This window comes from Apodemus sylvaticus, chromosome 14, assembly GCF_947179515.1.
Source record: "Apodemus sylvaticus chromosome 14, mApoSyl1.1, whole genome shotgun sequence".
NCBI classification, from domain to species: Eukaryota; Metazoa; Chordata; class Mammalia; order Rodentia; family Muridae; genus Apodemus; species Apodemus sylvaticus.
Window position 1 is genome coordinate 12,908,497 of NC_067485.1, and position 17,792 is coordinate 12,926,288.

General features: G+C 52.0%; 1 protein-coding gene across 2 annotated transcripts; it reads left to right on the plus strand.

Moving 5' to 3' along the window:
- The first annotated feature begins 497 nt into the window (after positions 1-497).
- Positions 498-16,313, plus strand: Cltb (clathrin light chain B). 2 transcript variants are annotated; one of them, XM_052157129.1, is made up of 5 exons: positions 498-804; positions 4,934-4,977; positions 12,600-12,717; positions 12,934-13,045; positions 15,885-16,313. In XM_052157129.1, exons 1-5 carry the CDS (start codon positions 618-620, stop codon positions 16,054-16,056), a joined length of 633 nt encoding a protein of 210 aa, XP_052013089.1. In that variant the 5' UTR covers positions 498-617; the 3' UTR covers positions 16,057-16,313. The 2 variants fall into 2 exon arrangements, with proteins under 2 accessions (XP_052013089.1, XP_052013088.1); XM_052157128.1 differs by having other exon boundaries at positions 499-804; positions 4,931-4,977.
- Positions 16,314-17,792: the final 1,479 nt, after the last annotated feature.

Here is a 17,792-nt window from a genome sequence, read left to right on the forward strand (position 1 = left end):
ACTGAGTATAAACGTGAATAATCAATATGGGACACATTGACCTCCTGTTCTAAGAATTCCGCGTCGCTTTAATCTGAATAACTAAGGAAAGAGCTCAAATCGAGAGGCAACACAATCGGCCAGTTGCTTTCATGAACATCAATGTCACCAGACACAGAGAAAGAGGAACCGTCTCTGATTTCAGGGGATCGTCACACAGATAGGGCGGCGGGATGCTGGGTGCAGTCCTGGGCCGAGAGAACAAGGCTCTGCTGCGCGCACGGTGAGGGCGCTCAAGCCTTTCCCAGCCTCAACGCCCTTCTCCCACGCAGGAAGAAGACGCTCGTATCACGCAGCCCATAAAATCGGCTTTGGGAGAAACTTTTAGGCGAATGGACCCGGCGCCAGGCCCGCGCGGCTTGCACGCTCAGGAGCTGAAGGTGGGCTGCGGGGGCTCGAACCGAGGGCGGGGCGACCACCGGGCCCCGTGGGCCCCGCCCTCGGCCGCTGACGTCACCACATTCCCGCCGCGACTCCTCCCGCCGCCGCTGCAGCCGCAGTGACAGGCAAGCCGGGCGGGTGACGGGAAGTGCGGGCCGCGGGCGCGGGCGGGAGGTGACAGCAGCCACGCGGGGAAGATGGCTGAGGACTTCGGCTTCTTCTCGTCGTCGGAGAGCGGGGCCCCCGAGGCCGCCGAGGAGGACCCGGCGGCCGCCTTCCTGGCCCAGCAGGAGAGCGAGATTGCTGGCATCGAGAATGACCAGGGTTTCGGGGCACCTGCCGCCAGCCAGGTGGCCTCTGCGCAGCCGGGACTCGCGAGCGGGGGTGAGTCAGCGCAGCGGCCTGGAACGGGGGCGCTGAGGCCACCACCGGGGACGGGAGGCCCAGGCTCGGTTAGACCCGGCCTGGGTCCGTGCAGGAGTCTGAGCCCGGCTGTCCAGGGTGACCGAGGGTACCCCGAGGGGCTGCGTGTATCCGGGAGGCCTGGGAAAAGAGGGAGGAGCCGGAGAATGAGCTGGAGTCTGCGCTGAGACTGGGTCTGCTGACTCTGGGGACAGGAATTTAGTCGTGACATTTCATCCCCAGGCCAGCTCCTCCACCGTCTGGCTCGGGAACCCTCCCCCTGCTCAGTTTCTGCGACTGTCCCAGTGTCCTAGCTAAGTGGTACAGGTGTGGGGCGGATACAGTCCTCCTGACCCAGGGCTTGGGTTTCCATCCTGCAGGGAAGCAGGGGGCGCTGGGAGAACTCGCAGCTCATCCTTGGGGACCACCTGCCGTCCTGCAGCAGTGCGGGAGACAATGTTAATTACCTATAATAATTTCATACACGATACTGAGCCCATTTCACAACTGGCCTCAAAGGGTACATTATTAAAACAACTAGGAAGTAGCAATCAAGAATTAAACCCCTTCTGTCGGATGCTAAGTCTTTCCTGTCCAGACCGCACAGTCTCTCATGGGCCCGACAGTAAGTCTGGACAGGGATACAAATGGTCATGAGCTGTGCCCTTCCTGTTTGTAACTGTTTGTTTAGTGGATTTACAAAGGTGGCCCAGGACCACTGCGGGTGGCTTCAGACATAAGGGTTCAGGGCCTGTTTTCTGCTTTGTTATCATTGATACTTCTGCCCCAAGGAACAATTTCTTATAAACACATTTAAATATTTAGTAAAAATATGGGCCTTCCTGGTGATCCTCCTGATAGATCTTGTTTCTTTTTTTTCGGTGTGATGTTAAAGAGGTTTAGTGGTCCTGTTGGAAATAAATATTGTATGTATATGTTTATCTTTCTTTCAATCAACATTTGCTGGGTTGCCATCCCCACTGGGAACACAGAAGGAAGAAACTGTATCTATGGCCGAGAGGTTGAATGAACTCTGACATAAGAGTATAATCAGCCTTTAGTAACATACAAGACACTGGAGTTTGGGGGGTTATCAGGACTGTGTGTTGAGTAAATGTAAATCAACCCAACCTGATGACACCTGAGCTCGGTTCCCGGAACCATGTGGTAGAGAGAATTCACTCTCACAAATTGTCCTCTGACCTCACATACGTGTGTGTGTGTGTGTGTGTGTGTGTGTGTGTGGTGTGTGTGTGTACACAAGTAAATGCAATGTAAATAATAATAATTAAAAAGAAAAAAACTGGAGTATTAATGTCTTGTCCAGGGCCACACAGCCATGAGTGATAGGTCTGGGGCATTGATTTCAGGCCTCCTCGTTAAGTTCTTCCAAAGGGCAGCTGTGCTAGTCTCCTCAGGGGATGATTGGATACAGTAAGGAGAAGCAGGGGCCTACCCAAGCCAGCCGTGCAGGTCTGAAATAGCAGCTCTCGGTTCCTCAGCGCGGGCCCTTCATTGTCCAAGGGAAGGCGCCTGGGTTCCTGCGTGGAACTCACTTGGCTACCCTGCCTCGTTAGGAGGTTCCAAGTTGTTAGCTGCTCAGGAGAAAGACAGATGCAGGTCGGGCTGAGGAGAGCCATAAGAGCGTGGGAGTTTGCAAGTTTGCAAGTAGTCTGGTGGGTAGGGCACTGACCGGCCCTAGGTATGAGATAACCGGGAGGGAGACAGTGGTGATAATCCTTAGGGGAGCTGCCAGGGGCACGGCCCTGTGAGAGTCTCCCGGATGATGCAGGTGCCCCGCTGCCGTTCTGAGTGGCAGTTTGGGGAACAAGGAGGTACTTCGGGAGGGGAGCTCGGCGGGTGTTCAGGCATAAATAGAACGGACCTGATTCTCCTAAGCCTAGACAGTGGGAAGCACCTATCTCCCTCTGCGTTGCAGGGAATGTTAGGAACCTGGGTGGTCTGAGGTGAACCATCTGGGCCTCCTGGGAGCTGGAAAGAAGCTGGTTCTAACAGCAGCCATCAATGCACACCTCTGAGTCACCTCCCGGAGACAAAGAGGTCTTCTGATAGCAGCTCTCCTGCTAAGTTCAATGCAGTTTCACTGTGGCTGGCTCGGCTGGCTCTCAGGGGGGCCTGGGGGAAAGCTGTGTCTGGTATGGGCCTGAACCGGAACCCCACTGAGCCTTCTCCTCTGGGCGGGCGGATCCGCAGCCGGCCTGGGCCCTGGACACTTTGTTTCCATTCATCAGCCTTGGGCAGTGCCCTAATGCGCTACGCTTTCACACCAGTTCTCTGGGCTCCTGGCCCGACTGTGACTTATGGGCAGCTCTGTGTAATCCTACTGCCCCTGCTGGCCTCAGTAAGCTCACAGGAATGTTCTGGATCCTTTGCCCTTATTCCCGAGGAGGCCACCAAAAACCTTATCCTGGGGACTCACTATTTGCCCTGATGTATTTTTTTCTGTGGGCTCTGTTGTAGACTTGGAATCAATCAGCCTGTGGGATACAGGTAATTCGAGAGTGGGCGTGTATGCAGTCCCAGAGAGGCTAACAGTGCACCATTTTTCTGGAGGCCTAGAGGAAATCCATGTGGCTTTGGCAAAGAGGGGTCTGCTGGAGGCAGATCAGGTTAGAGAGAGAGAGTGCAATGTCCCCAAAAGGCTGTTCCCATAGACACATACATAGGGTCTGGAATGGACCCTGGAGAGGTAAGACTAGGTAGACAAGATGTCCTAGAAGAAGCCCCTCTGACGGAGATGCTCATACCCTTTTGAGGTATGAGCAAGCCACCCGTACTGTAGAAACCCTACCAGAGGGGGTGAGGTGAGCGCTGTCATAGTGGATCAGGATTAATCACTCCTTGGAGGTAAATAAGTTATAATTTAAATCAGTGACAGATGATTGACACGAGGCTGGGTGGCCCCCGTTGAATCCTGTCAGGCTGAGGCCAGAAGGACTGCTGTTCCTCAGAGGTCAGTCTATCCCATACAGGGTTGATGGTCTGTCTGTGGCTCACAGCTAGGAGGATGACAGTTTCAGAGAGGCCTTGCCAATTGCAATGAGCCCCAAAGAACAACTGAACTCCATTTGGCCAACTGTCTCTGCTCATCTGTTCTATGCAGGAGCCTTTAGCTGGGGAAAAAATATGCATGCAGAGTCGGGTAAGGAGTACATGCCCTGGGGCATGCCAAGTCACTGTAGGAGAGTGGGACACCCGTGCAGTGCTCCGGTGTATCCCAGAGACGAGACTTTCTCTTAGTGCCTAGGGAAGTAGAGGAAGCCGGCAAAGGCCCTGTAGGAGGTAACTTACACACCAATAAAAATGCATTTATTTATTCAGCATCTAATGACTGAACTGTAGCAAGGCCCAGGCCCCATGCATGGGCGTGGCTCCAAGCCACAGAGCTCTCTCCTTTGCCACTAGCACCACAGACAACCAAAGCAGGAGTGTAGGTCTGAGATGGCCAGTGCACAGGCTGCCTGGGCCTCATCAGAGTGACGGGAAGTCAACCGTGAGGGTCGCCATTGCAGCTGAAGCTACAGGTCGCTTGTGGCTAACTGGATATCGGGCAAAGGGATGACAAGGAGCCACTGTGAAGTCAACGTGGAACCCTGGGAGGGGCACAGGGAGGAAAAATAGGCCAAGCATTGCCCAGGGGGAGCTGTGAGTCTTGCTCGCCCAGGCAGAGCGGTTGCTCAAGGTTCCAGCAGGACATGCAGAGACACAGACCCCTCTCTTCCTCATCCCCGGTGGCCTCTCCCTAAACTCACAGTGCCCCTGCTGCCTCACGAGGTCCCAGCTCCACGCTTGACTTCAGGTGGGTGAGGGATCACGGTAGCCTTCTGAGCCTCCACTTGAGAATCTGTAAAATGGGTCACTAGCAGCTTCATCACAGGGCTGTGGCAAATATTAGGGATGACAGTAAGTGCACATCGGAACAGTCGCAGCCTGAGCGTCATTGTTTATATATTCATTATATCTCAGGGGCACAGGGGATATCAGTGTACCCGTGGGCGTGTGCACAGGTTGGCTTGAGAAGCAAAATAGGACCCTTGTGTGTTTGTAAGCTGGACTGTGAGTGATACTGTCTCTTTGCTCTTTCCAGCAGGTTCAGAGGACATGGGGACTACAGTCAATGGAGATGTGTTTCAGGTAAGCAGAGGTGGGCTGGACCGTCCCAGGCTCAGTCAGTTTCTCCATTGGAGGTCATTTGGGGCTCACCACGCTTGCTACACTGACTGTTTTCTTCTTGTGTGCGGGGACAGGGACTGATGAGGAGCTGCTCAGGTTGTCCTCAGGTGTCTAGCGTCAGGAAGGAGTGGCCTGGGGTGGAGGGAAGGAAGCGTAGCTGTGCCTGGGCAGGTGCCTCAGGTGGGAGGCTGACTGGGCCGTCTCCCCCACCCGTGGGTACTTTAACTGGGTAGCCTCTCTGATTGGGAGATGACATGTGAAATTTCCCCTACGCACGTGATTGGAAAAGGATACCCAGATTCTCTGCAGGATGATTTGCCACAGCCAATGAACTAGAAATGACCTCCATGTCCAGAATCAGGGGTCTAGGCCGACTGTTCCAAAGGGCTGTCAGAGCTTCCTGTCCCTGTAGGCATGCCTTTATTAAAGCAACTTGCAGAATGAATGATGTGCCATTATATATATTTTTAAGTGTTTGCACAAAGTATTTGGAAAAGGCATTCCAATTGTTAGCAGTGGTTGGACCCGAGAGTATGAGGAGGCCCCGCTTCCTCTTTCTGTCACAGGGGCTGGAACCCTGTGGATAGGAGAGGAGAGGGTGTAAAGGCCATCAGGGGATGGGGGTGCAGTGGAGAAACTCTGAGTTAAATCCTTAGGACCACAGCAACAGAACAAAACAAAACACCCAGACAAGAGAATGCACACGCCAGTGGTATCCCCAAAGCCACCCCGGATGTCTAGGTGGGGCTGAGCTTCAATTCTCAACTTGGGCAGGTAAGAGCTGATGTTGGGGCCTGCAGCTTCCGGATCTCCTGAGCCCCACCCTGTGGAGGCGTTGGCCTCTTGGATCCTGGGAGAATAAACAATACTTCTTATGTAAGTGGGATGGGCTCGTCCTAACACAGGAAAACTGGCCTAGCCCCATTTCTGGAAAATGACTCAACAGACAATGAAAAGTCTCTCCCTAGGACCCTGGCCGCTTTGTGTCCAGCTGAGTATGGCAGAGCTAAGGAGTAAGTGTTGTTCTTCTGCTCTTAGGACTTTGGTCAGGCTGTTTCTGGGCTCCAGGAACACCCACAAAGACCTTAATGGCTCAAAAGGTCTCTGTTCTGCAGTGGATATGCTGGGGCAGCATTTGGAACTGCACAAGTATCTAGAACTTTCTGAGTCACATACTCTCACTCTTCAGTGGAGGGGAAGCTTGAGATTTCAGCAGATATTGAAGAAATTCACAGATGGAGTTTTCCTCACCTGAGCAATTTGGCTCTCCTGGCCCTGGCTCTCCCGGCTCTGGCTCTCTCTCCTGGCCATTTGCTGCCTCCTTCAGCATCACTGTCCATTAAGAGATGTGGACACTGCAGTCTCAGGAGTAACTCTTACTCTCTTGCTATCACAATGCCCTGAGGCATGTTGATCTTAGAATCTCGCCACGCCCTCGCTGCCCTAGAATTCTCCTGGGCAAGGGAAGGTTACAGAAGAGATAGTTTATTTGGCTTAGCAGCCAAGCTCCTTCCTGCCTGCCCTGCATACACTCTGAACAGTGCTTTGCTCTGCTGCTGGACCCAGGAAACTATCTGTAGGATAAGCACAGTGAGCAGTGTGTGGCATGCACTTTCAAGAATAAAAGCCTTGGCCTGTGCAAGCTCCGCACATCCACCACCGTGGGTAGAGCCTCGTGTCTCAGTCTTTTCTAGTAGACTAGGTCAGTGACCAACTACAAACCTCATCCCCAGCAAGGCCTGAGGGTAAGCCAAATAACACCCATTCCAGCTCCTTTGGCTACTCGGGGACAGGGACAGGCCTGGAGGACCCCGCAGAAGTGGTCTCCTTTCCCCCCCTCCTCCCCTCAGCCCCACCCCCTTTCTATCTCTTCTCCTCCTGTGAGCTACTTAGAGGAATCAACTGCTCAGCCCAGCTTAGCTTGAGCCGCTCAATCCTGAAGGCGGATATGCCAGCCATGAAGTTAGTTTTAGCATGCACTTGGCCAACATGAAAGCCCAGCTTTCAAAGTTGGGCCCAACAGAGACATCCCTCAAAAGAGGGGGCCAGGAGGCTGGGTGGTCAGCTGGCCTGCCTGTGGCCTCTTGTTCTTTTGCTTCTGGCCATATCTGGCCCTCTCCTCCTCGATAATACTTTGGAGGAGTTCTGTGTTTTCTTTGGCTACTAGTATGGCCACTACAGCCCCGGGCTGCTAAACCTTCTGGAGGTGACCCCATCTCTTCCCTCGAAGGCTCAGAGAGGCATGGATGAGCCTTGGTGTGGCCCCTGATGCTCACTGGAACAGGCAGGAAAATCAACCCAAAGCAACCTGGAGAGAAGTCAGTGAGGTACTTTTCAGGGCCTGCCTGCCGGCAACCCTGCTATGCTCTCGCTGTCTGGTAGTGAGGGCCCTAAGTACCTGGTGACAGTAAGCCACAGTAGTCCTGCTTTTTAACACGAGTGGCCTGTGGGGAGATCTCATGGCTCTTGCATTCATTATGAGCCTTATTAGATGCCTTGAGCAGCGAGCGTGCTGCCATTTCACAGGCTTGAACTCAGGGTTGCCCAGGGAAAGGGTTTTCTCAACAGTCACCACCCGGTTGGTGCATGGCAGGACAGGCACTGTAAGCCAGGCCTCTCTGATACAGCGTCCAGCGCCTTTCCTGGGCCCTCCTCTAGCTTTATAACCAGCCGTTTGTTCATTCATTTCTCAGCTCGCATTCTTCAGGGGCCAGGCCTGCGCTGTGGTGGTGGATGTGAAGGCAAAGCCGATGGACAGTTTGTCCCCAGAGTTTACTTCTAATGCAGTTCTGGGAAGGCCCAGGAACCCTGGAAAGAAATCAGAATATAGCTCAGGAGCTTGGATTCGAGACAGGAGGGTCATAAGTTCAAGGCTAGTGTGGGGCACATTTTCATTTTGAGGCCCTTATTAAAAAAGAAAGAAAGAAAGAAAAAAAAAAAAAAACAAATCCAAACAGCTTGAGTTCTTTTTGTGTCTGAAAACAACTGAAGGCTTTACGGGGATTAACCTACTTAATCCTCCCAACACCCAGTACGCAGTTTCTTTTATTATCCCCGTTTTGCTCAAGGAGATTTAATAGCTGTTCTAGTTACACAGGAGCTGGAAGTCCAAGGAGGGGGAGTGAGGGGGGAAGTCACAGGGAAGTGGATTTCAAAGCTGCTCTCGGAAGCATGGCTGGCCCTGGCTGAGGGGGAACCGCATGTGTAAAGGCACAGGAGCTAAGACAGTTGCTTCACGGTTCATCCTGGGAGCCTATGGAGTCTGCTGCAAAGAGGCATGTGTCAGGAAAGCCCCACGAGGCCAGAGACACAGGGCTGGATAGGATTGTGTGCTAGGATTACCATGGCGTATCAGTGGCCTCTCCTGTTGTGTAGGAGGTAGTCCCAGCTTAGGTAGACGGCATACCCTGGACCTGGAACAGGCCATGTCTACTTCCAGGCATGGGAGGTGCTGTAGAACCCTGAGCCTCGTGCCCTGGGTGTGTACTGGCACTGCTTCAAGGGCTGCCGGGGCTTCATACCCAGACCTCAGGCAGCAGAGGAAGTAGACTTCATTTTCTGGCTTTTCCCTGCTGGATGATCTTGAATTACTAACTTAACCTTTCTGAGCTTGGTTTCTCATTTGCAAAATGGAGATTCAAGGCCCTGCCCTGTTGTTGGGAAAAAGCACTCTGTAACAAAGACAACTTTATACATTATTGATGTGTGTACTAAGTGGGTTTAGGAGTGGCCTGGAGGCAGGAGAGAGGTGTATGGGGGTGTAGTAGGGGAGATAGGGTCCCTGAAGGGACAACGCCTTTTTTTTTTAAAGATTTATTTATTATATATATATAAGTACACTGTAGCTGTCTGCAGACACCCCAGAAGAGGGTGTCAGATCTCATTATAGATGGTTCTCATTATATGTGGTTGCTGGGATTTGAACTCAGGACCTCCGGAAGAGCAGATGGCTCTTAACCACTGAGCCATCTCTCCAGCCCTGGACAAAGTCTTCAATCTTGAGGACACTTAGCAGCAGCCAGGCTGGGGCCTGGGAGAGTGGCTGGGTGGTAGTGTTTGTTGAGCATGCCCAAGGCCCTGCATTCAGACCCCAGCACAGGGGTGATAGGGGGCAAGAGAACCCATAGAGAAGACAAGGGCGGTGCAGGAATCATGCAGTGTTCCTGTTATCTGTTCTGTGGCAGGGACGTTCACACCCAGCTATTCAGTCTGAACCTGGCTCTGTCAGTGGCTTGCCAAGGCTGACTGTGGCACTTTGGAACTAGAGTCCCCTTACCTACAAAACAAGGGCAATAAATAAAACCTTCCAAGTGGAATTGTAAAGATCAAAGACATCCGTTCCCTAGCCAGTGCTGTGGAATCCTAACTTGTTAGGCGTAGGTCTCAGGTGCCTGCCCAGGGATGCTTCTCCAGGCCTCTTCACTCCCCTCCTTCTGCCTGCGTTACCTCCTCTGTACCTAAGAGCTTCCCGAAGGCGCCTGCCCTGTTTGGTCCTTTAGCTTGCTGGCTCTTGTCATAAAATGCCTTTCTCTCATCCTTTGCTGCTCTTTGCTCCTAGGCAAGAATAGCCATGCCATTTTTGTCTGGCCTCTTACATGCCCTGTACTACAGTATACCCATCAGCTATGGTCCTCATCTCTGAGAGACTCCCCATCTCAAGCAATCAGAAGACAGGCTGTCTTGTCCATCCCTGTACATGACCTCCATGCATATGGATTTAATAAATTATCTCTTCCTCTCACTCTTCTTCCTCTCCTACTCCTCTGGTTTGTACTTGAACCCAGGGTCTTCTGACAGGTAGGGATACCCTCTCCCATGGAGTTACATCTCTAGCCTCCCTCGTCTCGGCCTTCATGCTCTGGATGCTGTGTGGCGGCAGTCAGTCTCTAGGTCTATGGGGCATACTTTCTTAGGTGGCTAGAGGGCTGGGAATAGGGGACAGAAAGTAACCATGTAAACAGGCAAGCCATTTCAGACAGCAACAAGCACTCTGAGGACAATAAATTGTGGTCTCTGCTGGGATCCAGATGGGGTCAGTTCCAGCACCCTAGAAGATATAAAAGCCCAAGAATTCAAGTGACTTTAATGAAATGGTCAAGTGTTCAGGCTGTGATGTGGCTCGGCAGTAAGATTTTCCAAGGTCCATATACAGTGAAGATTTCAGTGGCTGGAGGAAGGACGCGGGGTGCACGGCAGCAGAAGCCCTATGGGGTCTGTGCCCATAGGAATGTGGAGGGCAGAGTGGAGGTGCCAGGCATGGTGGCAGGGCCTGTGTGCCCATCCTTCAGAGAGAAAGGGTCTCTCAGACCAGAGGTGTCCCATCCACAGTGACCCAAGTGCACAACCCCCAACATTTCTATCCCAAGCTCTATCACCTCTGTCACCAGAGCTGAACCCTGTCCACTACGTCTGTCCATCTTTCTTGGTCTCAGTGTTCCTTCTATACAAAGGGAATGAGAACTGATGGTAATGGGCTGGGGAGATGGAAAAGCAGTAGATGCTTGTTGCTAAGCCTGAAGACCTGAGTTCAGCCCCAGAACCTGCAGAGGGAAGGAGAGAACCCACGCCTTCAAGTTGTCCTCTGACCTCCAGTCAGGTCCTCTCTGGCAAACACAAGTTGAGAAATATAATTAAAGAGAAAGAATGGTAATGTGATCCCACCCACTGAGCTGTCAGTCATCCTATGGCAGACAGAGTTGAGAATGTAGCTCAGTTGGGACAGTGGCTTGCTAGGCATGCACGTTGGATTTCATGCAATGGGACACAACAGGACACAACCCCGGTGTGGTGGCCCACACCTGGTGGCTGCATTCTGGAGGCAGGGGCAGGTTAATCAGAAGTTCAAGGTTACCTTAGGATATGAAGCAAGTTCTGGGCCATCTTGGGCTCCATGAAGCCCTGTCTCTACACAAAAAATAAATACCTTACAAATTCTGTTGCATCAAATCCCAGCATCAGGTCTGAGATTTGAGGTCATCTTACTATGACTATTTTCAGTGAGGAAAACATACACACATCTTGCAGCTTCAGCAATGGGTTTTAGAGTCCAAGTTTACCACAGCAAAGTTTTATTATTTTATGTGTAAGAGTATTTTGCCTGTGTCTTAAATTACTTTCTATTGCTGTGATTAAGACACCATGACCAAGTCAGCTTAGAGAAGAAGATTTTATTTGGGGCTTACAGTTTCAAAGGGTCAGAGTCCATGACCATCATGGCGGTCAGCAGGTAGAGGGCAGGCAGGCATGGTGCTAGAGCAGTAGCAGAGAGCTACTTGATTAGCTAGCATGAGACAGACAGAGCTAACTAGCACTGGAGAGGGCTTCTGAAACCTCCAAGACAACACCCACCCCCCAAGAGACACAGCTCCTCCTATAAAGCCACACCTCCTAATCCTTTCCAAACAGTTCCACCAACTGGGGACCAGGCATTTAAATATATTCAAATATGGGAGCTGTACTCATTCAAAACACCACTGCAAGGTGTGTGCCTAGAGCCTGCATTCCAGATCCTGTGGAACTGGAGCTAGAGATCATTGTGGGCTGCCCTGTGGGTGCCAGGAAGCAAATTTGGGTCCTCTGGAAGAGCAGCCATGTTCTTTCCTGGTGAGCCTTCTCTCCAACTGTTGCATGCCTCACTGTCATAGCAAAGTCTGACTTTGTTTTGTTATTTCAAGTCAGGGTTTCTCTGCATAGCCGTGGCTGTCCTGGATCCTTGATCTGTAGACCAGGCTGGCCTTGAACTCACAGAGATCTGTCTGCCTCTGCCTCCTGAGTGCTGTGTGTTTCTACTACCTGGCCATGGCAGAATTTTAGTCATGGTTGTTTTGCCTGTTGCTGGGCTGCATGTTCATTTGGGGAAAGTCTATTGTCTGTTGGGGAAACACCGGACAAGTGTCACAAAGGTGACACTCTGATGGACTAATGAGCAGAAACGAGGCCCTATTGGACTGTAAGTTTTATCATGTGACAGAACTATAACAGATAGATTTTAATGATGGCAGCACAAGGCACGCAAGCATTGTGTGCAAGACATGGCATTTACAGTTTCTTTTTAGGTTTGTTTTATGTGTATGAGTGTCTTGCTTGCACAGATGTATGCATACCACCTGCATGCAAATGCTTTCGGAGGCCAGAAGCGGGCAGACAATTGTGAGATGCTATGATGGTGCTCGGAACTGAACTAGGGTCCTCTGCAAGAGCAGCAAGTGGTCTTAATCATGACGCCATCTCTTCAGTCCTCAGTTTAGTTTTAAGACTCATCTCGTTATTGTATCAATCCTATGGGAGTGTTATAATTTATCCTGTTTCTCAGTGAATGAGTGGGAGTGTCAAGGAGTTGGAAGGGATGATGGTCAGGCCCTGAGAGGTGGAGCGGGCTGAGGCCACACAGGGAGCAGTGTCTCTGGCAGAGGGGAACAGAGTGTAAAGGTAGGATGTAGTTTTCAGGGACTGGGTGCTAGTGTGGGTCGAGGTTGCCGGCTGCTGTCTGGGTGTCCCGGTTTGAGGGCTATCTTGGTACCAGTCAGAACAGCATAACAACAGGGCAGGCATGATGGGCCAGGAACACTGTGATTTTGTTGTAGGAGGCTAACGGGCCTGCCGATGGCTATGCTGCGATTGCCCAGGCTGACAGGTTGACTCAGGAGCCCGAGAGCATCCGGAAGTGGAGAGAGGAGCAGAAGAAAAGGCTGCAGGAGTTGGGTGAGGGCACACCTGGGGGAGAGTGACTCTAGCAGGGCTGGCTGCTGGTGGAGTGAGGCAGCCTTGGAATCCTGACTAGGCAGTCAAGGCAGGCCCGTGTGGCTAAGGGTGGGTCCTGGGGGTGCTGTCCAGGGGTGGAGCAGCCAGGGTGGCGGCGGCGGCGGTGGCTGTTCTCTACAGAAAACTTGTTACACCATTCTCCTGTGGGACTCACAGATGCTGCCTCGAAGGTGACTGAACAGGAGTGGCGGGAGAAGGCCAAAAAAGACCTGGAGGAGTGGAACCAACGCCAAAGTGAACAGGTTGAGAAGAACAAGATCAACAACAGGTGAGTGAAGGCCAGGGGACCTAAGGGGGGCCAAGGAGGCCGGGGGAAGCCATGGGGATATAGTGAGAACATGAAGGGAATCATAGAACACGAGGGCATCTCTGAGAAGGTGGAGGGCACCATGGGGGTGATGGATGGGGCTGGGGACTGCCTTGAATGGGTGATGCAGTGAGGAGTGGGGCTGCTGGCACCCCAGGGTTCCTGATAGCACACCCACTCCTAAGCCTTTCCCCTTCTCCATGACAGAGAGGAAGCAGAATGGTTACTGGGGCCTGGAGTAACTAGACTCTTTAGGGACCTCAGTCCTCTGTGGGCAACTCAGAGAGGCCACGGGCCTGGCAGGGAGGGAAGAGTCAGCCTCAGTATTTCATGTCAAATGACAGTACTTCAACCCAGTTGTGACTAAGGGATGAAGGGAAGACTAGTGGCCTGTGTGGATGAAAAGGCCAGGACGGTGGCACTGGGACCTAAGTGACGTCAGTCAGTGTTCATCTTTCTGCCACCAGCTCTCTTCCTTCGGTTCTGGCTCTTCCATTGGTCTCATGTCCCTGTGTGGGAACAGCAGCGTCGGGCCTCTGCCCTACGATCCGGGCAAGCCCTGTGAAAATAGCAAGTGCCTAGTGGCTCTTGCCAGAGTTGCCTTGGGCTGTGTGACCCTACCAGTAGACAGGAGCAGGGTTGCTCCCAAAGGACCCAGCCAGGGTGAAAGTCCCATTCCCTGGGTTGCTATGGGGGCTGGGCCAGTCCTAGCGAAACCGCAGGGACTGCCGTGGGAGCAGCTGATCCTGCAAAATACAAGCAAGGTAGAGCATGGGTGCGAGCTAGAGAACACATCTGTAGAAACGGATGTTCTCCTGCTTTGGATGCTGTGCTCTTCAAGGTACAAGATCTTCCCCGAAGGGAAAGGGAATTAAACTGCTGCGTGCTAAGCCAGGCTTTGGGTGTCAGGCGAGGACCCTTCTGTATCCTCAGAGTTCAGAGAGAATCACACACACAGAGCCCAGCCTGCATCCAGTGGGCCCTGTGCCTGAGGACCACAGAAGCGATGGATGTGCATGCTGGAGAAGCGCCACTGCCCGGAGCGGCGGCTCTCAACCTGCGGGCTGCGACCCCAGGGCCCACATCAGATAATTCCGCATTACAGTTCCTAACAGTAGAAAAAGTGCAGTTATAAAGTAGCAATGAAAATAATTTTATGTCTGGGGGTCACCATAACATGAGGAACTGTATTAAGGAATGATAACATTGGGAAGGTCAGAACCACTCGGTTAAAGACTTACTTGTCTTTGAGGGGTGACCATGGTTCTACAGGGAGTCACAGTATAGAGGGAATGGTTTTGGGAAGAGACTTCAGTGAGCAGCTGGGGCCTCCCCACTCTTAGGGGTAACTTAGTTTTAAATTGTACTTCCTAACCCGTCTCCTCTTGGAGGTGCTAACCCACTGTTTCTCTTTCTCTTTAACCCTGTGCCTGCCTGTTGTTGTCTGTCTTTCCCCACTTAACTCCTTCTCCTAATGGTTTTCCTCAAGGATCGCTGACAAAGCGTTTTACCAGCAGCCAGATGCCGACACCATTGGCTATGTGTACGTGCGTCCTTTGCTGCCTGCGGGGCCGCGGGCGGGGGAGGGCAGCCCGGCAGTGGCTCTGCAGTCTCTTGTCTGTGTGGTATAAATGAATGTGGTTGAGCTCAGAGCGATGGCTGGGGCAGGAGACGAGCTCCAGGGCTGGTGTGGGCACCAGCTCTTGCCTTCCAGCCTGCCATCTCTGTCCTGCCAGCAAGCTGAAGGGAACTTTACCCATTAGAGTTCCCAAGTCGGGGCGAAGGAAGGAATGCACTAGCCAGCTTCCCATGGGAGGGGTTCCCTGAGAAGCCTCCTGGGGAGGGGTAGGTGAGATAAAAGGCTCTTTTTTGGGGGGGGGGACACCAAGCACAATATGCTGAAGGTGTAAACAAGGAGTCTTTATAAGTCTGCCCTTGCCCCACCCCTAAGTGCACTGACTTGGGCACGAGCCCCTGCCCACTGCACAGCTGCTCCTCTCCCATGTCTGGGTTTGGAGTCTGGCTCCAGATTTGGAATGTCAGTTAGGTTTCTTCTCACACCAGCCCCAGATGACAGGCAGTGTGTTATGGACAGAGGTACTGGGGGAGAAGACACAGTGATTCCTGAGTATAAGTTTCCTTACTTCACACCTTCTACCTTCTACCGATCCTGCTGGACCAGGCCTTGCTGAACCACACCACAGCTGCCTCTATTGCCCTCTGCCCTCTTAACACACCCAGGGCATGGCAGGATGCGGCAGCTTCTCCTCCCGCCCACCCCCTCTTCCTCCCATCTGACCCAAACCTGCTGGTACTCAACCTATCCCTGTCACTGGTCAGACATAGAGAAGAGACAGGCAGCCCTCTCCCTGCAAGTTGCTCATGGGATGGAATACATCACAAATGTTGGAAGCCACATTCTCTGCTGGGAACCCAGTGTATGCTTCAGAGACTCATGACCCTCAGTTACACCTTTAAGAGTTAAAAATGAATTTACCGGGTAGCAAGGGTTGGCAAGGACACTATATGAGAGAAGCAGTGCGGGCAGAGGCCTGGGGAGGACTGACTGGCTGGGTTTGTGGGGATGAATGGAAGCCAATGCCCGGTGGCCTCCACTAGGGGGCTGGATTCTCTATGCCAAGCTGAGGAGCTTAGGTTTGACCCTCAAGACAGCCAGCAGCCATGGAGACAGACATCAGGCTAATGTCCCAGAGTAGGCTGCACACCACAGAGTGGGAGCAAGACATTAGTGACTCCAGAGAAGACAAACCACAAAAGCCTGTCCTTTCTCTACCCTCAGGGCATCTGAAGAGGCTTTTGTGAAAGAATCCAAGGAGGAGACCCCAGGCACAGAGTGGGAGAAGGTAGCCCAGCTGTGTGACTTCAATCCCAAGAGCAGCAAGCAGTGCAAAGACGTGTCCCGACTGCGCTCGGTGCTCATGTCCCTGAAGCAGACACCACTGTCCCGCTAGGTGCCTGTCATGAGAATGGCCGCGAAGCACATGGGCCTTGCTGGGGCAGAGGAATGGCTGCTTCAGCCAGGGCGGAACTTCCTCCGGCAGCCGCCATTCGCAGCCTGTTCTGTTCCTCAGTCTCTGGGAGCTGGGAAGTGTACCCTTACCCCCTTCACCCCCCCTCCTTCCGACTCCTGTCAGCCCACTCCATTGTGACTGTCCCTCCTGATGTATTTTTCTTGGCTTAAAGGGTGTGTTAACTCTTTTTACATTTATTTATTAGTATCCTCATTTCTTTGGAAGCCTCGAGTGGTGTCAGGGCTCAGTTTGTGCTTTTGAACTTTCCTAGCTCCATGTCCTTAAAAAGTTGAGGATGTACTCTTGGAAACCTAGAAGCTCGCAGCTGGAAGCAGGAACCCCAACCTACCTGTGTCTGCTGTCTGCCCGCCAAGAAGAAAGGCAAACTTTCACAGGAAAGGTCTGCAACCTTGCTTTCTGTGACGCTCTTAAACAAATCTGAAGATGAGGACTCGGCTGTCCTCATATATAGCTAAGAAAACTAAGGCTCCCCAAACAGAATTAATTGGCTTTTGTGTAGAAAGGAGGTGAGGCCAGCCAGCATGCTCTAAGACCTGAGTAAGGACGGCAAATATAGCATCTGCCCAAGCTCGCAGGCCTGCTGCAGTACAGGTGTGCTTCCCTCTTCGGCTATTCAGTTGAAGCAACAGTGGCCACACCATCATCCCCCTCAGCAGAGGCCGTAAACCAGGACATTTAAGCCATTATGATCTATATGATGTTGTAACTGCCGACAGTATTAGTTCCCTAAGATTGCCATTAAAGAGCCCAGAAACCTGGCTGCCTTAGAGCAGCAGAAACATGTCTCAGTTCTGGAGGCTCAAGTCCTGAATCTGGGAACGACCTAGCCACGCCCCCACCACACCTCAGAAGCTAAGGCTGAAGCCTCTTGTAGCTTCTAGTAGCTCAGGCATTCCTTGGTTTGCAGATACAGCTCTCCAGTTTTGTCTACTCCCTCACATGGTTGTCTGCCTTCACCATCTTTCCACATATGACTTTTGTGTCCAATTTTTTTCTTTCAAATATGGATAAGAGGGGCCGGATAGATGGTTCAGTAGTTAAGAACACTGACTGCTCTTCCAGAGATCCTGAGTTTAATTCCCAGCAACCACATGGTGGCTCACCACCACCTGTAAAGGGATCTGATGCCCTCTTCTGGATACCAGTCTTACTGGATTAAAGCCCACCTTAAAGACTGTATTTTAACTATTGATGGTCATGGCTGTAAAGTCTCTACTGCCAAATAAGGCCTAAAGAATTAAGAGTTGGAATTCAACTCTTAAATGTGGGGTGGGTATAATCACACTAACAGTGGACATTACTTTTAAATATGGGGCCATCTTCAGCTCTTTATCCTATTCTTGCATCCGGTGGGCTTCACAATGCAGTGCTCCACACTGGCAATATGCCTCATGGTTAAGATCATGATAGAGCTGCAAACATCTGACTCTAGTCACAGACTTCCCACTCAGAGATCTAAAACATGTCAGGGCCCATAAAATGATTCTTTCCTTTCTTCCCTTCTCCCTTTGGGTGTTCAGAGGGGCAGGGTGACCCATGGGAGGAGTCAGCTCCTCAAGCAGCACAGTGACCACAGATCACAAATGCCTTTGAGACTTTTGTGCCAAAAGCTGGAGTAGTAAATAGATCAGCGGAGTGGAGGGTCTCCAAGGAGG

What these genes read in the sequence shown, in the direction of transcription:
- Cltb (XM_052157128.1), top strand. Translation starts at nt 618, where the DNA reads ATGGCTGAGGACTTCGGCTTCTTCTCGTCGTCGGAGAGCGGGGCCCCC. An exon ending in GCCGGGACTCGCGAGCGGGG is followed by an intron (nt 805 to 4,930) that starts GTGAGTCAGCGC and finishes TGCTCTTTCCAG; the next exon opens with CAGGTTCAGAGGACATGGGG. An exon ending in GAAAAGGCTGCAGGAGTTGG is followed by an intron (nt 12,718 to 12,933) that starts GTGAGGGCACAC and finishes TGGGACTCACAG; the next exon opens with ATGCTGCCTCGAAGGTGACT.